Source organism: Ursus americanus, chromosome 2 (genome assembly GCF_024610735.1).
Source record: "Ursus americanus isolate L20-20 chromosome 2, mUrsAme1.1.p, whole genome shotgun sequence".
Lineage (NCBI taxonomy): Eukaryota > Metazoa > Chordata > Mammalia > Carnivora > Ursidae > Ursus > Ursus americanus.
In genome coordinates, this window is record NC_142128.1 from 36916586 (window position 1) to 36941170 (window position 24585).

Consider the following 24585-nt stretch of genomic DNA (forward strand, 5'->3'; position numbering starts at 1 on the left):
GCAAGTTTTAGTAAGTGCCCTGAAGAACACACAGGAAGAGCTGGGATGGAGATGAAGATAAATGGCCACGTGGAGGTTAATCTCCATAGAGTGGTTAGGGAAGGCTGCAGAGAGGAGGTGACATTTAAGCAGAGACCAGGAGGGTGAGAAGCAGCCAGCTACAAAAAGAGTGGGAAGGGAAAGAGCCCGGTGGAGGAATGGAAAGTGGGCCAGGGTGGATGGAGGGCAGTGATGGGGAAGCAGGGTGTCAGATGAGTCCAGAGCAGTCCTGCAGAGCTCGAGGGCCACAGGAAGAAGTGGGGTTGTTTTCTGAGGCAGTGGGAAGCCATTGCACTAAAAGGTTGAAAGCAAAGCAAGGGGTGGAGAGGTGCTCAGATTTGCATTAATACCGCCCTTCTGAGTGCAATAAGCACTCCTTGAATGGGTCTGCAGTTTACTAGATGGGCCCTGGGGCTTGTCCCAGGTGGGCCTTAGTCCAGCAAGGTAAACAGAAGAGCTTGGGACCAGGGATTACAGAGAGAGACCTTTAAACAGTTTGGGTTAGGGAAATGGGAGGACAGGTGATGTGTTCTCCTTTTCAAAGATATTTCCTGTCACTCTATTTGTACAGTAAACATGAAATAATGCAAGATGATAACGCAGGTGAAAATTGAAATAGAAACTTACGTGGGGGAGGCGATTTCCGGTGCCCTGTGGGTGGGTAGGTTAGGAAACAAGGGTATTCAGTTGTCAGGGATGACTGTCACACAGTGCTTTGATACCAACAGAGAAAACATTTGGACCTTGCTGATCTCAATTTCAGAAAGAGTGCTCCTCTCCCCTCCGTGTGTGGGGGTGTTAACATTATTGCCTTTTCTCCGGGGTGCATTGTTCACCTTTCATCGAGACTTCGTGGAGAGGCCTTGATTCTTCCCCTTTCTGAGCTTGAGTGTTTTCTCCTGGAGCCTGCAAGGAGACCCCTGTACTTGGCGGAGGCCTTCAGCAATGCCCTGGAGGAAGTTGAGTCTGTCTTGTTTTAGGTGCTCACTTCTGCTTTCTCTGCTTCTCTTCCTCCCTTTTAACAGAAACACCCCCCTGGTCCCTTGACTTCATTTATCCTGAGCCTCCCTTCTGACACTCTTCTCCCCCTTATTAGAGAAGTGACTTAATAGAGCAAACTACTCCTCTTATGACTGAGGTTATCCTTTCAATAATATTTTGCATATCCTAAAGGCGTGCGTGAATGGGTTAGATCCAAAGGAATTAATTTCTAATGGTGCAGCCCCTGCTTTAATTATGGGCAGAGACCTGGCCATCACAATTCTTATTCTTTATTTTCAGGCCTGGATCAGTGACATTCGAGCAGGAACCACACCCTCATGTGGGAACCATATCAAATCCAGCTGCCACTTGATTGCATTTAACTCTGACCGTCCAGGTAGGGAGGTGGACATGGATGTGGATGGAGAGTCAGACATATCACCCTAATTAGGATGGCGGGGAAGGGCAGGCTCATTTCAGGCTGGAGGCTTGGAGGCTTCTCGTGGGGCTCAGAGGTCAACACCATGCAGGGCCTTAGACCCCTACAAACTGGTCAATGTGAGGTAATCAGATTGATTTTGATCAGGCATGTGGGTATGCTTTGTATAAACCACACTGTGGGTATTTTTTTTTTAATATTTCATTTATTTATTTGAGAGAGAGAGAGAGTCAGCACGAGTGGGAGGGGCAGAGGGAGAGAGAGAGAGAGAAAAAGAGAATGTCAAGCAGACTCCACCCTGAGATCATGACCTGAGCCGAAACCAAAAGTCGGACGCTTAACTGACTGCAGCACCCAGGCACCCTTGGCTGTGGTTTTTAAGAGATCGGCCAGGACGACAAGGAGAGGACTGTCTCCTTTGTTTTCAGCTGTCCCCATATGCTACCCACTCCTCATCTGGGGGTCTGGGATTGGCTTGGGTCAATAGGAACACCAAGATTTGAAAAGCTCCCTGTGTTAGTTGGGACATTTTCATTGCTAGTGATAACTCGAACCTTAAACTGACTTAAACAAAACTCAGAGACTTCTTTCGCTGGTATAAGTAAGATGTCCAGAGGCTTTAGGCAGAGCTATCCAGGGGCTCACACATGCCGTTGGCCTTGACTGGTGTCCTGTCTTCAGCTCTGCTGCCCTTGGGTGATGGCCTCTTTCTCAGGTAAAGCTGGGAAAAGTGGCCACTGGTGGCCCTAAGCTGACCTCATACGACCCACAATGCCAAAAAGAGACAACCTCTGTCTCCATTATCTTCTGTACATCTGATGTCACAGAAGGTTCTTTTGTAGGGTAAGAAAATAATCTTGGACCAGTCACTGTGTCCAGAGGGGTATTATCTTATGATTAGTGGAGGCTCTGGGATGGTCCAAGGCTGAGCTTTCGGGTCTCGTGTCCTCTGGGAGCCTTGAGCAGCAGACAGTTCCCATTAGGACTGAAGTCAGAACTCCTGTGTGTTTGACAGGTGTGCTGGGCATTGTGCCTCTGGAAGGCCAAGGAGAGGACAAGAGGCAGGTGACCTACCTCGGCTGCCATTCGGGTGAGTGGAGTCTGGACCCAGGAAGTCTAGACCTTGCTCCTCCCTCCCTGGGTGCAGGGATTCATACTCACCTGGACCCACAGTCCCATGGCTTGCCAGGTCCCTCCTGCTGTCCTCGCTATACCTTCCTACAGACAGTGTCCATATTGGAAAGCTGGGTCCTGGTTGAGAATTCCACTTGGGCAGAGAGAGGGGAAGCTGAGTGCACCAGGTCGTCCAGCTGAGAGGAGAGGGATGTGCACTGGCCAGCACCAAGCTCCAGGCTGATGCTATGGAGTCCACTGTGGAAGACTCAACCCAATGGGGTTCTTAGCCCCACGTCTTCTGGAGCCCAGCAGACCACCCCTCACCACCAGGCCTCCTCCCCAGCCAGGCTATTCAACACTCTTCAAGGAGGGGGCTGGCTGGGCTTCAGGGCTGGAGATGGGCCCTCACAAAGAGAGCTTTTGTGTGCTGCAGCTGCTTCTGGGGGCGCCCGGCAGCCCGCCTGGCAGCCCGCCTGCTCTGAGGGAACAATTCGCTCTCCCTGGGCCGCGGCAGCACTGGCCCAGCTGCCTCCTCTCTCCCGTCCAGCTGCTGCGGCTGTGGGCCAGCCCCTCTGGCTTGCATTCCTGGCCGCCTGTTGGGCGGCCTTGGGTGAGGGCAGGGGGCTGACCCTTGGTCCCCAGTCTGAGTGTGCAGCTCCGTGTAGGGATCCGGGTGATGAGAACAGCAGCCAATAAAGTAACAGTGGTGAAGACTGGTCAAGAGCTCTCTTTGTGCTAAGAACGTTGTCTACACTTTCTCACCTTATTCTTTCTTAAAGCCTTTTACAACTTTATTGAGGCATCATTTACGTACCATTAACGTGACTTGTTTTGAGCGAGGAATATGATGACTTTTATGGAAGTGACAGAGTTGGGTATTCAAAACCCAGTTTTAGAACATTCCCCCAGAGGATTCTTATGACCCGTTGCAGTTAATCCATTTCCACCTCTGGTCCCGAAGCCTCAAACACCGGTCGATCTACTTTCTGCCTCTGCTGCCAGGGTCTGCAGGCTACCGGCACGGCCAAAGCTGGCCAGCTGCCCGTCTTTGTAAATAGCGTTTTTTGGGACACAGCCACGCCTCTTCATTGACATTCAGCCTGTGACTGCTTTCCCCCAGCAACCACAGAGTCGAGGAGGTGTGACAGAGACCGTATGGTCCCCAAGCCCTCAAGTATTTACCATCATGCCCTTTGCAGCAAACGTTTGCCAGCTTTTGCTCTACAGCCCAGCCTTTTCTGGACGTTTCGCATAAACAGAATGATACCCCCATAGTCTTTCAAATCTGGCTTCTTTCACTTAGCATAACGGGTGGAGCTTCATCTTTCTGGTAACACGTGGAAGGAGTCTACTTTCTAACCACTCTTACACCTTTTTGAAGAAAGTTTTTAAATGACCCATTTTTTAGCTAAGGAAATTAAGGCTCAGAAAGATGAGGAACCTGCCAACACTGGCAGTGCTGCTGGCAGGGCTGGACTTGGAACCAGGGTCTGTCTGACCCCGGTATTGTTTTTTTGTGTTTTATTGCTGTCGATGATGTTTTAGATTTATTTATTTGACAGAGAGGGAATGTCCACGTGTGCATGGGGAATGGGGCAGAGGGAGGGAGAATCCTGAAGCAGACTCTCCACTGAGTGTGGAGTCTGACTGGGGCCTCGATCCCAGGACCCCAAGGTCATGATCTGAGCCAAAACCAAGAGTGGGCCGCCCAACCGATTGAGCCCCTCGGGCACCCCTGACCGCTGTATGCTTGATGCGTGTTACCCATGAGGGAGCTGCCCCAGGTTGTTGGTGTCTGTCAGGTAGTGAGGCCTGTTGGTGGGGGGCCTTTGAGGAGAAGCTGGACCAGACCTCTTTGGATAGGGTGTAGCCTCACCGTGGCCTCAGCTGTACACAGCCTTGCCAGAGCGCTGCTCTGGGGGCACCTCTGGTTCGTCAGAACCTGCCTTCGAGGCAGCAGGCACCATTCTGTCCTCGGAGGTGCCGCTGGTAGGGGAGAGTGTGGTGGGCTGGCCTCTAGCTGCTCCCCTGCCTTCAGGGGTGTCTTCTGCCTCCTGGCTCAGGGCCAAGTGCCCTTCAGCCCGCCCGCGCAGGGGAGCACGGGGCTGGGAAGCGTTTGAAGGGTGTTCCTGCAGTCTGGGCTGTGGGGCGGCTGGGAACCTGCTCCGACCTGGGAAAGGCAGTGTGGTGCTGTGCTGAGGATGTAGGTTCTGAACCCCAGCTGACCACCCGACCGTCAGCCTTGCCCCTTCTTAGCTGTGTGGCTCTGGGCAAGTTACTTAACTTTTCTGTCCTCATGTTCTCGTCCCCCAGTTGGGGATAATGCCGCAGTGCCATCCTGAGGGGTCACTGTGAGGGTTTGGTGAGGTACATGCACATAAGGGACACAGGCCTGCCAGCTCAGCTGTGCGCTCAGGTCGACCACATCACTGCTGCTCCCTCCCTCGGGGATGCCAGGTTGCTCACGCTGCCTGCTGCACCCGGCCCGGGCCCTGCCCTGTCCAGTGTGGAGCCCACAGGCAGGGTGGCAGGGAGTCCAGACCAGGGCTGTCCCAAGGGGTGCCTGTCTTCACCTGCCCCTTCTTTTTTTCTCTTCTGGCTGGGATGCCCAGAGTCTGGCTCTGGCCCGAGAGGAAAATATACCTGCTGGACCCCCCCGTGGAGGCAGCAGAGATAGTCACTGTGCTCCTTACGCTGGTGATGTGAGCCTGGCCATCATGCTCACGTTCCCTGCCACTCCCCATACTGAGCCCTGGCCTCCTCACCCCCCTAGTGAGGTTCGGGAAACGGGGGTTTCCTCTCAGGGCTGAGGCTCACTCTGTGTGCTCCTGTCTCCCTCTCATGGCCTTCCAAAGCTGAGCAGCTCGGGTTCTTGGGTCGCAAAGACCTGAGACCAACTCTAGCCTGCTTTAGCCAGAAAGGGATTTAGAGGAGAGCTTCCAGAGCTGAAGCCTGGGGAGTTTCCAAAACCGAAGGAGCAGCTGGACATGCAGGCCTTAGGAGGGTCCTGGCGTGGGAGCTGACGGCTCCCTCCCAGCTGGCTGCCCTCCACCCGGGCTAGTCCCTGAGGCACCCTGTCACTAGGACTTCCAATTCCTGGTTTAATTCCCTTAAGAGAGAAGCCAGCTGCTCAGCCTTGGGTCACATACACTCTGACAATCCCCCGCCCCCGGTGGGGACTTGAGGGGCAGAGAACTCATAGCTGGGGCATGTCACCCAGGCCCCTGGTTCCCTGATGTTTTAACCTGTTCCTGTCCTTCATATTCTTCAGGGCTCACCGTGTTTCCTCCATGAAGCTGCCCTGAGCCCTGACCTTAGAGTCCCTATACTCAGTGTGCAGAGATATGTGTGTGTGTGTCTCTCTCTGCGGAGGGGCTGAGGGTCTGTCAGGGCTAGATGGTGTCTGTCCAGTGTGAGAATCCCTGTGGGCCCATAACAGGGCTGGTGCTTATGTTCATTCACGCATTTGCAGGCCGGGCCCTTCACTGGGCTCTGGATATGGGACCAATGCAGGTGCTTGGTAATTTGAGGAACTTCCTGCCTGTCATCATGCCTCCTGATGCCAGGCCTTTGCCCATCCTGGGGGGGGTCCATCACAGGCGGGGATTTCCAGAGGTGCCTTTCCTTATGGACCTTCCCCCTGCCACCATGTGGGCAGAGCTGTCCCCACCTCTGAAACCCTGGGCTGTGGTTCCCCACCTTGGGGAGATACCATATTGGGCTGGAAACAAAGTTCTGGTAAGTTCTCGCCAGGCCTGTGTCAGCCATTGCTCTCCCGTAGACCTGGTCACGGACTTGGACTTCTCTCCCTTTGACGACTTCCTCCTGGCCACGGGCTCAGCTGACAGGACGGTGAGTGGGGCTGCTGGACGAGCTGCTCGATGTCCCTGCCACTCCCCTCCAGGGTCCTTGGGCCCTCCACAGGCGTGCAGAGCTGGGGTAGCCCAGAGTCTCAGTTCCTCGGCCCACACCGGCTCCCGTGTGTTCCCATGTGCTCCAGTGCCCTTGCCGGGAGCTGTGGCCCTCGCTTGCTATTCTGCTGCTGGGCTGCCTGAGGAGGGCAGGGCGGGGGTGGTGTGGGACTGTGGAGGAGATGGAGGAGAGCTTCCCAGCCCCGTGTGCCCCCCCCCGACACCCCCGCCTCTGATGACACCCTGTGATCCTGGGCTGGATTGCCCCGTGTTTCCTCACATGGGATACACAGCCCCCATGCCCAAGTACAACCCCTGGCGTTGGGGCAGCCCTAGGCTCACAGACTTGCTCTTTCCCGTAGGTGAAGCTGTGGCGCCTGCCCGCCCCTGGCCAGGCTCTGCCCTCGGTGCCTGGGCTGGTGCTGGGCCCTGAGCCAGTCCAGGTGGAGGTGCTGCAGTTCCACCCCACCGCAGATGGCGTCCTGGTGAGCGCAGCGGGCACGGCCGTGAAGGTCTGGGATGTAGCCAAGCAGCAGGCCCTCACAGGTAGGAGCTGCGCTGGCCACCCCTCCCCAGGCATCGCCATCTGGATGGCACTCTGTCACTTTATGTGTTCGATACCGTGAATTTTAAAATATGTGTTAAAGTCTCGTGTGCCCGTGGTAGGAAAGGTGGTGAGATTCTACCAGACCTACTACAAATGCTCCATCCCACTTCCTGTAGGCATCTGTTTTCATTTCGTGAAGTTGTTTTTCTTCCGTATGCCTGAGTACCGTCCTTATACTGTTATTTCTTGAGCGTATGTCACTTCGGTTTTGAAAACAAACTCCTGGCTGCTTTTCTGCCAGACGAGGATTTTGCTGTCTTGCAGCCCCTTCCCCCAGGCTTCTCCTCTCATTTTCACGGCTGAGCCTGTCTTACTGTGTTCCAAGTCTGGCTGCTCTAAGCCACCCCCACGGCCGGGGCGGCTTACAAACGGCAGGAACTCATTGCTCCTGGTTCTGGAGCCTGGACATCCAAGATCAGGGTGCCGGCAGACTCAGTGTTTGGTGAGAACCTCCTTCTGGGTCATAGATTGCCATCCTGCTGGTGTGTCCTCATGTGGCGGAAGGGACGGGGGACCTCCCAGGGCCTCTTATGAGGTCACTGACCTGGTTCAGGAGGCCCCACCCTCGTGACCTAATGACCTCTCAGAGGCCCTGCCTCCAGACATTGTCACAGCGGGAGTTAGGTTTCAACATATGGGAGGTGGGGGGTGGACACAAACATTCAGACCCGCATAGATGATGACAGCTTTGGGTCAGATTCCTCAGTGAATGGTTGTGACCCTGTGACCTATGCAGAGGCCTAGTGTTCTGTGCTGACGCCACGGAGTCGTTTCTGCCGAGGCCCTGACACGCTCATCCCCTTTTTAGGGCAAAGACATGATGCTCTGAGAGTTAAAGGACAGCCATGCCTTCTAGGACTGTGCAGAGCGTCCAGGGTGGGCCAAGCTCACTGAGGTGAGGTCTTCAGCTCTGGGGCTAGGACCAAGGGGCCAACTGAGGGCTGTCGGTAGTGTGAACTACCCAGCTCCTGGCACCATCAAGGAGACCAGCTTGACCTTTGGAGCAGAGGGGACAGTCACCAGGCAGTCTGTCATTAGTGGGTCACCCAGCTCTAACTGCTGTGTCTCAAGCCCTCTCAGGCCCGGAGCTGTACTGAGGGCTTCCTGCCTACACGGCACAGTGGTTCCACTGGGCATCGCTGCCATTCCCATGTCACAGATGAGGTTAAACAACAGGGCCAAGGCCACGGAGCAGGTGGGCAGCAGGGCTGGGGTTAATCCCAGGGGAGTAAGCCTGGGCAAAGTGGTTATCTGCTGCTGCGAAATGGATCATCACAGAATGTAGAGGCTTAAAGTAATTACAAACATTTATCATCTCACAGTTTCTGAGGGTCAGAGATTTGGGAGCTGCTCAACTGGGTGGTTCTGGCTCAGGGACCATGAGGTTGCAGTTGAGACATTGGCTTCCTCATTGGAAAACTTGATTGGGGCAGGAGGCTCGGCGTCTCAAAGGGTTCACGGACACGGTGCTGGCTGTGAGCAGGACACCTCAGTCCCTGCCATGGGGCCTCTCCCTGGGCTGCCTGAGTGCCCCCGCAGTGTGGTGGCTGGCTGCCTCTGGTGGGCCATCCATGGGGGATGGAGCAGGGAGGAAGCGGCAGTGCCTTTCATGACCCTGCCTTGGAAGTCACACGCCTCCACTTACACCAGGCTCTCTTCGTTAGAAGCGAGTTACTAAGTGCTGCTCACACTCAAGAGAAGGGGAATTAGGCGCCACATTTTGAAGGCAGGGTGCGTTAGATCCCTAGGGCTGCGGTAATGAAGCACCAAAAACTGGATGACTTCAAATAACAGGAACTTCCTGTCTCATAGTCTGGCGAACGGAAGTCTGAAACCCAGGGGGCCGGGCAGGGCGCGCCTTCTGAGGGTGATGAGGGCAAGTCCGTCCCAGGCCTCCCAGGCGTCCCTCGGCTTGGAGGTGGTGTTTTCTCTGTGTCTTTGCATTGTCTTCCCTCTGTGCCCGTCTGACTCTGTGTCCAAATTTCCCTTTTCATGAGGACCAGTCCTACTGGACTAGGACCCACCCTAATGATATCTGCTTAAGTTGATTTTCTGCAAAGACCGTGTTTCCAAAGAAGGGTACTGCACAGGTGCTAAGGATTAGGACGTCGGCATCTTTTTTTTTTTTTAAGTTTGTTTGTTTGTTTTTAAGGAATCTCTCTACCCAGTGTGGGGCTTGAACTCCCGACCCCAAGGTCAAGAAGTCGCATGGTCTTCCGACATTGCCGGTCAGGCATCCCAGCATTTTTTTGTGGGGAGACAGTTCAACCTATAATAGGACGAGCATCACATAATTTGTGGACATATTTTAAAACTGTCACACTGGGGTAGGAGCAAGGATGGCCCAAGCAGAGCCCAGGGTGGGAATGTGTGTGGCTTGGCCACGGGCTGGTGTGACTCAGTCGGGGTGTGTTGGTGAGTGACTGGAAGTAAGCCTGGGCGGGACGTGAGAGCTGGGCCGAGTGAGAAGCAGGGAGGCTCAGAAGGTCTTTGAGTAGAAGCGTGGCCTGATGGGGGCAGGGCTAAAGGAAGAAGTCCAGGCGCAGTGCAGCGCGTCTGAAAGTGCAGTTGCCCTTGCTCCTCCAGCTGAAGAGAGAGACCCTTGCAGCTTTTGCCTCTATCCTGGGCATAACCCCAAGCTAGGCCCTCCTGCGCCCACTTCCCTGGTGCCCCCATTGCCCAGGACAGAGTTGGGAGACCTGGGCCCCCTCCTGACTTTGGCTGCTTTTCTGCAGAGCTGGCGGCCCATGGGGACCTGGTTCAGGGTGCTGTCTGGAGCTGGGACGGAGCCCTGGTGGGCACGATGTGCAAGGTAAGCCGCTGGGCCGTGAGTCTTAGGGAAGTGCCTCTGGTGGGGACTGAGGCGTGCCCAGCTCTGTGGGGATATCGTGTTGAGGAGCACATGTCCTGGGCTCTACCTGGCTGGCTCTGTGATATTTATGGGGCAGAAAAGCACTCAGGTCAGGGGCATTTGTGAATCCCGTCCCCCCATCTCGGCTGTCCTCACTTTCTGCTTCACACCTCAAAACCCCCACATCTTCTCGGTACCAGGGCGTGGGGTCCCTTGTCAGAAAGGGGCCCTGGTTTGTGTAGTCGACTGCTCCCCACCCTCAGCCAGCCTCACCTGGCTGCTGTGGGCTTTGTCCACACTGCTGTCCTCTCCAGAGGGTCGTGTAGAGCAGCATCCCTACACAGGGCTTTGTGCCAGCCCCCACAGCCAGTCAGCAGGCCTCGGGGTCCTCACGGGTGCCAGGCCCTGTGCTCACCTGGTTGCCTACTGGGCCAAGGCATCATACACATGAAAAGATCAGTGTGAGCCGTGACACGGGCTCAGAGAGAGGGACACGAGGAGCTCTGAGCTGGTTGAGAGGCCAGGAGGCTTGGCCTCAGGCGGGAGCCCCGAAGGGAGAGTTAATGGGGTTGGATGGGGAGAGCTGGGCAGAGTAGTGACAGGTGCAGACCTAGAAGGAGCTGGGTGCAGAGTGCAGTGGGCGAGGTTGGAGTTGTGTGCACAGGATTACAGTAGAAGCAGCAGGAGCCCTTGGGGCATTTAAAGGCAGAGAGGGGTGGGCTGTGGCATGAGGTGAGCACATTTGTGTTTTGAAAGCTCCCCAGTTGCAGTGTGGACAGAACATTGCAGGGATGGGCATTATTTAAAAGGGAGAGTAGGACATCTCCTGGGAGAGACAGGATCATGCTTGGCCAGAGGTGATGCAGAGAGGCTTGGGGGACGCGGAGGGGAGAGCTGTGGGCTGGTGCTGGGCTGGGGTGAGGTTTGGGGGGGTCATGAGGCCGGTTCCTGGGTTGCAGGCTGGAGGAAGCCTGCCGTCCAGACAGGGTGCTTCTAGGGGTAATTCTAGGCCTGTTGGGCTGGAGGGGACTGGGATGTCGGTGGACTAGAGCTCTGGGCAGTAGTCTGAGGTGAAGGTTGAAGCCCAGGTGGCATCTGTGTTCCAGGGTACGTGTCGGGGGGAAAGAGGAATGCCCTCGGAGTGGGAGAGAAGAGGGTGGTAGAGTGAGCCTGGAGGAAGGGCTGGAATCTGTGCAGGAGACGGAAGGGGCCACCCCATGGCAGGAAGGAAGCCAGGACAGGGCTGGCAGTCTATGCTCTGAGGCCCAGGGCGACAGGGTCCCTGAGGGAGGTGGCTGGGGACACCAGGAGGAGTCTGCTGAGGGGTGAATAACGCTTATCTGTTGGATTTGGGGAGATGGGTGAGCTTCGGGACCTCTGGGGATGTGCTGTATCCTAGATCCACATATGCAGGGTTGGAGGCCATGGGAGTCTGCAAGGGCTCCTCTGGGGACTGGCTGGGGGGAGTTGGGGGTGTCGAGGGCTTCTCTGAGGGAGAAAATGTGGGATCTGCATACTTGGGGGATCCTGTTCCCAAATTTCTCTTCTCTGCCTTCTTAGAAGCCTCATTTTCCAGTTCTTTAAAAAAATTACTTTATTTATTTTAGAGAGAGAGGATGCAGAATCGGGGAGGGGCAGAGGGAGAGGGAGAGAGAGAATGTCAAGCAGACTCCACATTGAGCTTGGAGCCCTATGCAGGGCTTGATCTCATGACCCAGAGGTCATGACCTGAGCTGAAATCAAGAGTCGGACGCTCAACTGACTGAGCCATCCAAGTGCCCCCCCACCCAGTTTTTTTAATCAGCTTCTCCCCCATTTGGTTCATCAGACAGTAGGTTCTAGACATTGGCCTGTGTTCTGGGATCCATGGGGCTGCCAGCGCCCAAGGAGCCCCTGCTGCAAGGTGGGGTGGTCACACAGCATGGTGTGGTTCGTTTGCTCAGGCTCTGTGCTGGTGAGCACGGCTTCCCAGGGACAGTGAAGTTGGGCCTGCCTCACTGAGGAGGAGGGGACAGGCGTTCCAGGCAGAAGCACCAGCTGCACAGGGTTCTGGGCTGTGACCTCCCCGTCCAATGAGAAGCCCTCTCTGCCCTGCATTTCCTCGCCCTCCGCTGGTGTGTGAGAGAGAGGCGCACAGAAGGAGACCTAGAGGGACGGAAGGAGGAAGGCAGGAGCAGATGCTCTCGGGAAATTCTTACTCTATGGGGACCAAAGTACAGTAGTTTGTGCGTGTTTTACTAATTTGGGAGAGCAGTGGAAAAGTAAAGAAAAAACATCACCTGCAATCCTCCCACCCAGGGACAGTACCTGTCACTGTTTTGACATCTTTCTCTCTGAGCTTTTCCGAGGCATCTCTTTCTGTATGTGTGGAGATCACGCTCTCCAAGTTACTCTATCCTGCGTTCCCTGTTTCACATAATAAATATGTTCTCCAGTTCATCAGTAACTCTGAGCAGACATTATACAAGATATTTTATCATACAGGTCTACCGATTTGCTGTTTTTATAAGTTGTAACATCTGAATATATTTGCATATAAATTTTGTTTCTTGGGGCGCCTGAATGGCTCAGTCAGTTGAGTGTCTGCCTTCGGCTCAGGTCATGATCCCGGGGTCCTGGGATTGAGCTTTGGGCTCCTTGCTCAGCAGGGAGCCTGCTTCTCCCGCTCCCTCTGCCGCTCTCCCTGCTCCTGTTCCCCCCACCTCAAATAAATAAATAAAGTCTTTAAAAATTTTTTTTTGTTTTGTTTTGCTTTGCTTTTTTGTTTTTTGGTCTTTATTTTCAACGTGACTTAGCTTAGAGCAAAGGCTGGCAAACTTCCATAAAGGACCGGATAGTAAGTACTTGGGGTTTTGCCGGCCACACCGGATCTGTCGGCACCACCTTGTAACAAGGAAGCAGCCACGGACAAAATGTCAGTGGGTGGGCATGTCCACGTTGCTGTAAAACTGTATTTGCTGTATCAGGCCTGGGGTTGGATTTGGCTGATTTGGCCTGTGGGCTTTAGCTTGCCCACCCCTGATCTAGATTTTTACCAGGGATGTTGCTGGCTTCTAGGTTGTGAAGATCGGTAAGGTGGTTGATAGATTTTAGCCAGCTGTTTTCCAGAGGAGTAATGCCAGCCCCCTGGAGGCTGTGGTTTCCAGGCTGGGCTTTGGGAGGAGACTTGTATGTCTATAGGTGAGCATTCCGGCCCTTTGAGCCTGCCGCTCCTAACCTGAAAAATGGGGGCAGCAGGAGTACTGGTCCCGCTGTTGAAAGCCCTGGTCACTGAGGCAGGGCCCTGGCTCTGGGCTGCCTGCCTGTCTCTGGCCTGACAGCCCCAGTGGGTATCTGAGGGGATCAGATCTGCAGCCATGTGGGAGCTGCATGGCTGTGATGAGGGGTGGCAAGAAGGTGCCGTGGTGTCCCCAGTGGCAGAGCAGCCCTGGGCAGATGAGGGCAGCATCTTCACAGGAGGGGTAGTTGTGGTGTCCTCCTGTATGAATGTTCTGAGCAGGGACTGGCCTTAGTGGCCCTTGCACAGACCAGCCTGCCTGGACCGTGGCCCTGGAGAGGGAGGAAGGAAGCCAGCAGCGGGGCTCAGGGCAAGCTGGGGCCACCTCTGTTAGAGCTCTCTCTGGCTGCCAGGCTAGACTGCTGTCTGGTGAGGGGGGTCCCACCAACGGCCCACCTCTGGCCTGTGGGTGTGACCTAGATGGCCCTTCACCTAAGAGCTGCAGCCCCCGAGGCCGGTCGAGGCTGTGGCCCTGGGAGAGGTGGCTCCTCTGGGTCTTACATTCTCCGTCCCATATCTCCCCGCAACCCCCCCCACCGGCCCCAGGTAGGGTGTCTGAGGGTCATGTGTCTAGAGGCTTGACATGGCCCACTCCCCGTGGAGCAGTCAGAGAGGCATCTTCCTTCCGCAGCATGGTTGATTCTGTTTTTGCCGTGGCTGCAGAGAGATGGATTAGGATGGAGGCATGTCTCCCAGGGTTTCTGCTGCGTTAGACAGCAGCCAGGTGAGGAGTGTCAGCCGAAGGAGCTGTAGGCAAAGGGGTGGGGGTGGTGGGCTGAGGTCAGCTACAAGGCCAGGTGAGAGGAGTGGGTGTGGTGTGTGGGGGCACGGCATGGGGGGGTGGCAGGGTCTGATGGTACTGTGGGGGTGGGACAGGAGGGGACGTGGGGAGACTGAGGAGTGTTGCAGCGCCTGGGAGAGGGGGCAGTGCAGGTGCCATGCTGTGGTGACTAGGTGACAGCGTGGGCAGGGAGGAGGTGGGAGTGGCTTCCCAGGTGGAGCGGGGTGGAGGCCCTAGAGCATGGGGAAGAGGGTGTCAGGTCTGGGGAGTTCCTGCAGAGGGTCTACTGAGAAAGTGTGCAGGAGCTGTCCAGCCCCTCCTCCCCAGGGCGCTGAGCCCTATTTACCATGGTTTGGTTGGTGGGGTGGGGGGTGAAGAGCTACCCAGTTGCAGAATGCCCCATTGTGTCCTGTCCCCTCCTGCCGGCGTGATGACTCATCTTCTTGCCTGCCGGTGTCCCCTGAGGAAGGATAACATGTGATGAGGCCACAGCTCAGTCCAGTGGAACTCCCCCGTCCCCTCTAGACCCAGAGAACCTAACGTTGTAGGGAGGAACATGCAGATTCCGGGAGCGGGTTGCTGGAGTGGAGCCCTCACCCACCCCCCACCTCTGCTGTCTCTGGACCTAGGTGCTCTAGTTGTGGGGACAGAGCTCCTTACAATGCTGTTGTCAGGGTGCCGCATCCTGGAGGGGGCGCTGACCCGGCAGGGTGTGACCTGCACTCCTGAGACCTGTCTTGGGAGGCACCATAATCCTGCGTTCACTGCTACCCTCTTCTGCTATAAAGGGGGATCCTTAGGATCCCGGCTGGGTGTGTCAAGTACCAAAACCTTTGGGGAATGGTGCAAAAGGGAAGGCCACCCCCATGACTGAAGATCAGGGGGAGGTGCCCACTGGTTTGTCCCGAGCATGTGGAGGGAGCCAGTGAGTGGGCCCGCGCTCAGCACCGGGGAGCCTGAGCTCTGCTTAGCCAGTGGTTGCCCGCTGGGCTCTGAGTTTACACACAGGGCTGCCTGAGGCCGGTGGGGTGTGGGAAACACTCTGCCTCCTCCCCCAAGAGCCTCCCGCTCTCCACACCATCTCCCACCTGGCTATCTGGCTCTGCCCCCAGGGCCCCTGATTCCCTCTTAAGGCCCCGCAGAAGCCCTTTCCTGCTCCCCTCCCCGCTCCTCCAGCTAAGGGAGAGTGCAGGCAGCCGCTAGGGGGCGCGCCGGCCTCACGGATGGCCGGGCCAGTTGCTCTCCGGCTCCGCGGTCTGGTTGTGCCTGTGAGCCCAGCCCTTAACGTGCACCTCCAAGGCCCAGTGCCACCCCCTCTGCCATGACCCAGCCTCCCGTGTCCAGTGTGACCCCTGGTGTGGATCCAGTGTCAAACTCTGGCATCTGTTGACCCGGCTGCCTTTGGGGAGTACCCGGTGTGGCAAGAATTGGGACTTTGACCCACGAGAAGTGCTGCCATCAGACGTCCTTTTCCTACCCAGGGCTCAGGGATTTGCCCGGGTCATGGAGCCTGTAAATGGTGGAGTTGGTGCCCAAACCCAGGCCATCTGGCTCTCCACGTGGCTGTGGCGCTTAACTGGGAGTGGCCCTTGCTGCCAGGAGGCATCCTCTTTCTCTCTCTCTCTTTTTTAGTGTTTTATTTCCAGGTACTCTCTACACCCAATGGGGGGCTCGAACTCACAACCCTGAGATCAAGAGTCATACACTCCACCAACTGAGCCAGCCAGGCGCCTCAAGGAGGCATTCTCTCTTGCCCGTCATCTCTCAAGATCCTCTGTCTCTCACTGTCTCGTTCTCTCTCTTCCTGTTCTCTGCCTCTCGCTCCCTGGTCTCTGTCCTCCATCTCTAGTTGTCCTCTGTCTCTCTGTCTCTCTCTGTTTCACTGGTCTTTCTGCCTGTTTTGGTCCTGTGTGTCTCTCTGTCCTCTTCTGTCTTGAAACCTCATCCTCCTGAGCCCAGAGCTGTGGAGTGGTGTGGAATGGTGCTGCTGCACACCTCCTTCTTGTACTGTCCGCTTCCCATCTGGCACATAGCAAGTGCTCAGTAAAACGGCAGCTGCGAAGACTTTGCCAGGAGTGACCCATGAGCCTGGGGACCCCTCCAGGTGCATCCAGAAGACCTGGGACTGGCCTATCAAGGGAGGCTGGGCTTCCAAGGCCTCTGGGCTGTCCCCCACCCTTGTCCAGTTGTGCACTCATCGCTGCCCCCTCCATTCCCACCAGCTAGTCTCCTTGCATGGCTTTGTCTTCCCTTCATGTTACATGTCAGCAAGTTCCTGTTTCCACATCTTTGTTCATGCATTTCCACTTCCTGTGAATACCTTTCCCTTCCTAGTGCAAGCTCTGCTTGTCCTTGGAGGTTCATCTCAGGTCTGAGTTTCTCCCCGAAGTTCCCCGTGACCGCTTGTGGGTTGCAGAGTCCAGTACTAGGCAGGGACTGTTTGCTAGCCCTGCATCCCAAGCACCTGGGCAGGAACCAGGCAGAAACTGAGCAGATAGTTCCAAGAGTTCCCATATCCCTCCTCCCCCCATCTGGTCTCATGTTGGTTGGCGTGGTGCATTTGTTATAGTTAAACCAATATTGCTGCGTTAACTAAAGGCCAGAGTTTACATTAGGGTTCACTCTTGTTGCATCGTAGGGGTTTTGACAAATGCACGACACGATACACCCACATTACAGCATTGTGCAGAATAGCTTCTCCGCCCTAAAAGTGTCCTGGGCTTCACCCTTTTGTCCCTCCCTTCCTCTCCCAAACCACTGGCAACCACTGAGTTTTTTGCTGTTGCCATGAGATTTGCCTTTCCCCTAATGTCCTATAGCTGGAATCATGCAACATAGAGCCTTTCCAGATTGGCGTCTTTCACTTAATAATGTGCATTTATGGGCCTCCCATGTCTTTTTGTGGACTGACAGCTATTTCTTTATGCTGGTAAAAAGCACATCATAAAATTTACCATCTTAACCATTTTTAAGTATACAGTGAGGTTAAGTTTACTTACGTTGTTGTGAAACAGATCTCTTGAACTGAAACTCCATACCCATTAAACCTCAGCTTCTCTTTGCCTCTCCCCCTCGCCCTTGGTAAGCACCATTCTACCCTCCATATCTGCGATTTTTGACCAGCGTAGATACCTCATGTAGGTTGGAATCGTATACTATTCGTCCTTTTGTGACTGGCTGATTTCATTTATCATAATGTCCTCCAGGTTCATCTATGTTGTAGCATGTGACAGGTTTTCTTTTTTCAGGCTGTATAATATTCACCGTGCGTGAATGCCACACTGTTTACCCACTCCTCTGTCAGTGGACACTTGGGTGGCTCCCCCTCTTGGCTGTTGTGCAGAACGCTGCTGTGAGTGCTGTGAATAACAATGTGCTCTTTGTGGCCCTCTTCTCACTTCTTTTGGGTATGTACTCGGAAGTGGAATAGCTGGATCAGAAGGTGATGCTGTTTTTACTTTTCTGAGGAACCGCCACGCTGGTTTCCATAGTGGCTGCACCATCTTACGTGCCCAGCAGCAGCTCATGAGGGTTCCAGTTTTTCCACATCCTCGCTGACGCTTGTTTACTGAGTTTTTGATAGTGGCCGTCCTAATGGATGTGAGGTGATAGCTCCTCGTGGCTTTAATTTGAGTTCCTCTGATGCTTAGTGATGATGAACCTCTTCTCGTATATTTGTTGGCCATTTGTCTATCTTTGGAGGAATGTCCGTTCAAGTCCTGTGGCCATTTTTTAAATAGAGTTATTTAATTTTGTTGTTGTATGAAATCTTCATATATTCTGGATATTAATCTCTTATCAGATACATGATTTGCAGGGGTGCTTAGGTGGCGCAGTCGTTAAGCGTCTGCCTTCGGCTCAGGGCGTGATCCGGGCATTCCGGGATCGAGTCCCACATCGGGCTCCTCTGCTGGGAGCCTGCTTCTTCCTCTCCCACTCCCCCTGCTTGTGTTCCCTCTCTCGCTGGCTGTCTCTCTGTCACATAAATAAATAAAATCTTAAAAAAAAAAAAAGATACATGATTTGCAGACGTCTTCTCCCATCCCTTAGGATGACTTTGAGGAACAAAAGTTAAGTTTGACGTAGTCCCTTGTGTCTGTTTCTGCTTTTGTTCCATGTGCTTTTAGTGTCCTATCCAAGAAATCATTACCGAATCCGATGTCATGAAGTTTTTGCCCCTCTATTTTCTTCTAGGATTTTTATGGTTTGGCTTCTTAGTCTTTTTATCACTGAATAATATTCCATCATATGAATGTACCACAGTTCATCTGTTCAGCTGTTGAGGGACACGTTGATTGCTTCCAGTTCTTTGCAACTTTAAAAGTGTTATAAACATCTATACAGGTCTAAGTTCTTTTTTTAAGAGTTTATTTATTAGAGAGAGAGCGAGAAAGAGCGCGCGCACATGTGTGCAGGGGGAAGAGCAGAAGGAGAGGGACAAGCAGACTCCCCACTGAGCACGGAGCATGAGGTGGGGCTCAATGTGGGGCTCCACATAGGGCTTGATCTCAGGACCCTGAGATCATGAGCTGAGTCTAAGGCAGACACTTAACCGATTGAGCCACCCAGGCTCCCCTCGTAACTCATTTGGATGAATACTTAGGAGCATAATCGCTGGATCATATAGTAAGAGTATTTCTGGCTTTGTAAGAAACTGCAAACTGTCTTCAAAGTTGCTGTTCCATATGCATTGCCATCAGCAAATGAGAGTTTCTGTTGCTCCCTAACCTTGTCAGCATTTGGTGTTATCATTTTTTTAAATTTTAGCCGTTCTAATCGGTGTGCAGTGGTAATTCACTGTAGTTTTAGTTTATAATTCCCTAATGAGGCGTGATATTAAACATCTTTTCATGTGTTCACTTTTCATCTTGTGTATCTTTTTTGGTGCGGTGTTCATTCAGGTCTTTTTCCCACTTTTTAAATTGGATTGTTTTCTTATTTTTGAGGTTAAGTGTCTTTGTATGTTTGGGGTACATGTCTTTTCTCAGATACATGCTGTGCAAATATTTTCTCCCACTCTGTGGCTTGTCTTTTCATTTTCTTAACAGTGTCTCTGTAGACCAGAAGTTTGTGATTTTAATGAAATCCAGTTTCATCTTTCATAGGTCATACTTTTGATGTTGTATCTAAAAAGTTGTTGCCAGGGATGCCTGGGTGGCTCAGTTGGTTAAGCGTCCAACTCTTGGTTTCAGTTCAGGTCGTGGTCTCAGGGTTGTAAGATTGAGACCCCTGTCAGGTTCCACTCCGTTCAGTGTGGAGTCTGCTTGAGATCCCTTCCCCTCTTGCTCCTCCCCCAGCTTGCGTGCACTCTCTCTTTCTCTCTCTCAAATAAATAAAATCTTAAAAAAAAGAAAGAAAGAAAGGAAAAGGAAAGAAAGTGAATTAAAAATAAATAAACAAATAGGGGCACCTGGTGCCTCAGTCGTTAAGCATCTGCCTTCGGCTCGGGTCACGATCTCAGTGTCCTGGGATCAAGCCACGCATCGGGCTCCCTGCTCAGCAGGAAACCTGCTTCTCCCTCTCCCACTCCCCCTGCTTGTGTTTCCTCTCTTGCTGTTTCGCTCTCTGTCAAATAAATAAATAAAATCTTCAAAAAAAAAAAAACAACAACAAGTAGTCATCGCCAAGTCCAGGGTCATCGAGATTTTCTCCTGTATTATCTCCTAGAGCTTTTGTAGGTTTGTATTTTACATTTGGGTCTTGATCCCTTTCAAGTTGGTTTTGTAAAAGATGTAAAGTCTGTGTGTAGATTCATCTTTTCGCATGTGGGTGTACCGTTGTTCCAGTACCATTTGTTGAAAAGACTGTCTTTTCTCAATTGTATTGCCTTCACTCCTTTGTTAAAGATCAGTTGACTGTATTTATGGGGTTCTGTTTCCAGGCTGTCTGTTCTCTTCCTTCGATCGATTTATCCTTATGCCAATACCACAGTGTCTTGGTTAACAGAGCTTTAGAATAGTCAGGTACCGTCTGTCCTTCGACTTGGTCTTCTCCTTCAGTATTGTGTTGACCATTATGAATCTTTTGCTTGTTCATATAAGCTTTAGAATCGATTTCTCAATAACCACAAAATAACTTGCTGGAATTTTCATTGGGATTTTGTTAAATCTGTAGATCAGCTTGGGAAGAATGATATCTTGACAGTGTTGAGTATTCCTATCCATGAACGTGGAATATCTCTCTATTTATTTAGTTCTTTGATTCTTTTCATCAGAGGTTTCTAGTACCCTTCCCACAGATCTTGTACGTATTTTGTTAGATTTATAGCTAAGTGTTTCAGATTTTTTGGTGCTGATCTAAATGGTATCGTGTTTTTCATTTCAAATTCCAATTGTTCATTGCTGGTTCACTCTTTTTCAAAACATGAAAATATGAATCCATGCTGATCGAAACAAAGTGGAACTGTGCTAAGATGAAAATCGGAAAAGCTAATCACCCCCCACCTTCCCCTCCCCAGTACCCAGCATTAATGCACAGCCCATGCTGTTCAAGACCTTTCTTCTTGCTCAGTAAACTTGCAAAAGCTACAGGAATGTGGTCAAATACAGATCTTTGTTTATTTTTGTCACAGCAGAATCATACCATCCATGTTATTCTGCACCTTCCTTGTAGCATTTAACAATTTATCATGGCCAAGCCTGTAAGTAATCAGTGGATGCAAACTCTGCCCCCTTTCTCCCCCAGTTCTTTATACATGTACATTTGTGCACACACACACCGATTACTGCACAGGAATAAAGTTCTTCTGCAAGGTATGGACATTTTATTTTGATATATATGTCTTTTGATCTGTTCCCATCTCCACCCTTAGGTAGTCTGACTCAATAACTGTATGCTGAGTGATGGTTAGGATGTGTAAGCTCGCTATCCTGGTGAGACACCAAGTTCTTTAGGTGTAGAAATGACATCATCTCTTGTGCCTCCCTGCGCTGGGCTGAACACAGGGCCGGGCATTTACCAGCTGGTAGCCTGGAGTTTGGTTCTGGGCCTCAGTTTCTCTATCTGTGAAGGAGTCACGGTGAGAACACCACTTTATGAGGTAGTTGGAAAGATGGGGAGGGCTCATGTATGTAGCAGGCCTGGCACTTAGTAGGTGCTCAGGAAATGTGAACTCCTATCTCTGAGTTCTCTATTGTGGGTGACTGGGGCAGGAAGGGGGGCCTGCCCCCTACAGTGAGAAAAAGGGACCAGACTGGGGAGGGGTCCCCTGGTGTGTGATGCCAGCCCTGTGTACTAAGCAGTGGGGCCATCATAGCCTGGGGGTGGCCCCTAGGGATGCTGCCTGTCTTAAGTGCACTCTCTGTTTACTCCTCTCTCCTTTTCCAGGACAAGCAGCTGCGGATCTTCGACCCCAGAGCAAAGCCAGGGGCCTCCCAGGTGAGTTGTGTGGGCAGGGGGCTGGGTTGAGGCCCTAGTGGCTCCAGCAGGTAAGGTCGGGCAGGCTCCACTTCTTGGCAGAGATTCTGCCACATCCCATGCCCCTGGCTAAGGCCCAGTGGGTGTGTAGGGGTCACCTGGGACTGGGCTCCTGCTACTGGAAGCTCTTTCTGGGAAGCATGTTTTGGGTTCTGGGAGGACCTGGCTTTGATCACAGGGTAGGGTGCAGCCTGGCTTTCCGCAGGCCTTCAGTGGAGACATCCTGTGGCTTTAGGAAGCTAATTTGAGATTCCAGCTTCCTCTCCTTCTTTGAGACCCTCACCCCCCCGACCCTTCCTGGCACAGTTGGCAGAGGCCAGCCTTGGAGGAGCCAGAAAGACACAGCTGCCCACCCCATACGCTTCCAGTCTCATAGCCATTGGACCCCCATTCTATACCTGGAGTCTGTGGGACCCAGGCACCGAGCGTGTTTGGTTTGTGTCTGTGATGGTGGTTGGGGTGCTTGGGGCCTTTTGAGTGCTGGTGGGTGATGGGCTCTGGGTTCATGCTATAGCCATTGAGCCACTGGAGAATCATTCGTTCATTAGATGTCAGCTCAGTGCCAGGCACGTGGTAAAGGGCCTGCCACCGGGGCTGTGGGCCATTTTAAGCAGAAAATGAGGTGAGTAGGTTTACAGTTTTGAAAAATTTTTCTAGAAGATGAGGAGGCTCCTTTCCTGAGGAAGGTGAAGATCAGGGTCCTGCTGCCAGCTCAGGGATAGAGGTCCCCAGTGAAACCGAGGCCCATCCCATCACTGATACCCTGTGTCCGTCTCTAGGAGGTTCCCTACCTGGGGTCAAGGGTGATTCACCAGCCTAAACCTGATCAGCAGTAGCTAGGGGTGGGGGGTCTTCTCCCCATACCTGTAGCATGCGTAGGCCGCAGCAACTTTTTGCCCAAGACAGCCCAGTCCCATTTCTGACTGGCTGAAGACCAAAAGGAGGTCCTGTATTGACAGGTGAACCAAGCCAGGCAGAAGTGGTTTTAGCCCGCCCCCCATTCCAGCCCACCATGGCCATGCTTCCCAGAAAGGTTGGCCCTGCGGCTGGCAGTGGTGGCTATCTGAGTCTCAGAATAGTGTGGGTATGAGCAGTGCACCCCACTGGAGCTTTCCATGCTTGATCTCCAAGCCTCTGCCCGGAACGGGGTTCCCAGGTTGAAGGACAGAGGCTGAGGCCCTCCACTTCCAGCTTTCTCAGGGTCCCAGGGCACCGCGCATGGTACCCCCATTCTTGCCCTAACTGGGCTTGTATGGGGCCAGCTCCCCTGGCCTGAACATTTTCTTCCTTCCTTGCCTCCTCCTCCAGCAAGGGGGGGGGGGTCCGTGATGGTGCTGTGGTGGAGACAGAGTGGCTGCTGTCCAAAGGGCTTCAAGTTCCTAGAAGAACGAAGGGGGAGAGGATCTGGTTATGGAGGGAGCCCCCCTGAATGGGGCTTCTGGGCCAAAGAGACCTGGGAAGAGCGTGGGTGGCTCCTACCCCCTCCCAGCTGCTGGGATGGTGCCTGTGCTCTGCTGCTGGTGCGCTAGTGCGGGGGCAGCAGGGCCTGGAATGCTGCCCTCCTCGTGGCCCTGCCCCCCACTTCCGCCCAGGGCATCTGGCCCACACCTGGCTTCTATTAGGAAAACCACTGCTGGCGGCCAGGGCTGGTGTAAGCTGAGGGGCCAGCTCCGGGGAGAGGTCTTCTGGGAGTGCCTTCTTTTGAGACCCTCCTTCCCCACTAGAGGGGGGGCGTTGTTGAGGGGGGTCAGGGGAGGATGCACTAGGGGCTGTCACTATAGCCTGGAGGCTGGACGGGGAGCATTGGGGAGTCCTCCCTCTGCTGTCTTTTTTGGGCCCTGTGTGACCTGAACTTGGGTTGGGGGATGCTTGGCCAGCTCCCTCCTATTCCCACAACCCCTACTTTGCTTCTAGATTGCATTTATGACCATTTATTATACCCGGAGCCCTTGGCACACACGATCTTTTTCCACCCTCATGATTGTCTTACAAAGTTGGCCCTTTGGTCATTTCTGTCCCAGCATCACAGCAGGGTGGCCTAGGCAGGCTGTGTTTGAGGTTGAAGCCCCTTCGCTGTGCCGGAGCCTGGGTGGGGGCAGCCAAGGCCCTGAAGCCACGGGCGTGCCAGGGAAGTAGCAGCCTGCAGCTGAAAGGGTGTCCAGGGAGCAATGAGGCTTCAGCAGCATCATCAGGGGCAGGAGGGGCCTGGGATGAGCCCTCTGACCTCTGGCATGGGCTGGTAGACCTGTGCCTTTTGTGTGTGTCAGGCACGCCTTGGGGGGCCAGCATCTGGAGCCCAGGACTGAGCCTGGCCGAGGAGGGGCATAGGTGGGTGTTGGGGGTCTTACACCAGAGAAGGTCCCCTGGGCCGCCCTAGGAAGCTGCCCAGGAGTCCAGGGCTGCTCCTCCAGCTGCCCTACCCCATACAGGAAGCGTTGCCATGGTGACAGAGGGGGGGAGGATTTGGCTGTACTGCAGCTGGAATGCTGGGTATGTGCCTGCTCCTGGCGTCCCTGTGCTGGGCAGTCAGCCCCTCCTGTTCTCTCCTTGGGGCCAGGTGTGGGGGAGACATAAGGGGACCGAGGGGCTTCTCCATGAGCAGGATGCCGTGCTGCCTATTGGGACAAAGGCCACCCCTGTGAGGGGGAAAGCCCAAGGCCTGGCCTGTAGGCTGGGGATTACCACCAGCTGTTTCCCCTAGAGCCTCCTGTGACAGTGCTGGGACTTTGGGGTGGTAGACTGCCTGAGTTCCAGCTAAACCTCCTTCTGCTTAGGAGAATGAGAATTTGGGGATCTGGAGAGAGGGCTCCTCCTCCCTGAGTCCCGCTGAGGTCAAGGAAGAAGAACTTGCCGGTTTTGAAAATGAAAATCATTTTAAGAATGATCTGGGGACAGAGGAAGGGAGGGGGGGGGTCAGTGACCATCCCTCCCCAATCTGTGGGGCTTCCTGTGGCCCCAGGTGTGCCCACAGTGGGCATGCTGGGCCCAGTCTAAGCTCCTGCCTTGTCTCCGCCCTCTTGGTGCCTTCAGTGTCCTCAGGGACCAGTGCCCTGCCCATCACTACCTTGTGGGCAACCTGGGTCCCCTGTTCTGAGCTCCTCCAGAGATGTGTGCTGGCGGCACCTGGGACCCGGGGCCCCTCCTGGCCCCAGCTCTGTTGACATCTA

General features: G+C 53.8%; 1 protein-coding gene across 2 annotated transcripts in view; it reads left to right on the plus strand.

Moving 5' to 3' along the window:
- CORO7 (coronin 7) overlaps positions 1–24585 on the plus strand; it is a 57511-nt gene that overhangs the window by 1884 nt on the left and 31042 nt on the right. For both annotated transcript variants that reach the window (XM_045784606.2, XM_045784605.2), the window contains exons 3-8: positions 1321–1417; positions 2475–2549; positions 6357–6427; positions 6849–7032; positions 9829–9905; positions 21329–21379. In XM_045784606.2, coding sequence (XP_045640562.1) covers positions 1321–1417; positions 2475–2549; positions 6357–6427; positions 6849–7032; positions 9829–9905; positions 21329–21379 — 555 coding nt within the window. The remainder of the gene's footprint in view (positions 1–1320; positions 1418–2474; positions 2550–6356; positions 6428–6848; positions 7033–9828; positions 9906–21328; positions 21380–24585) is intronic.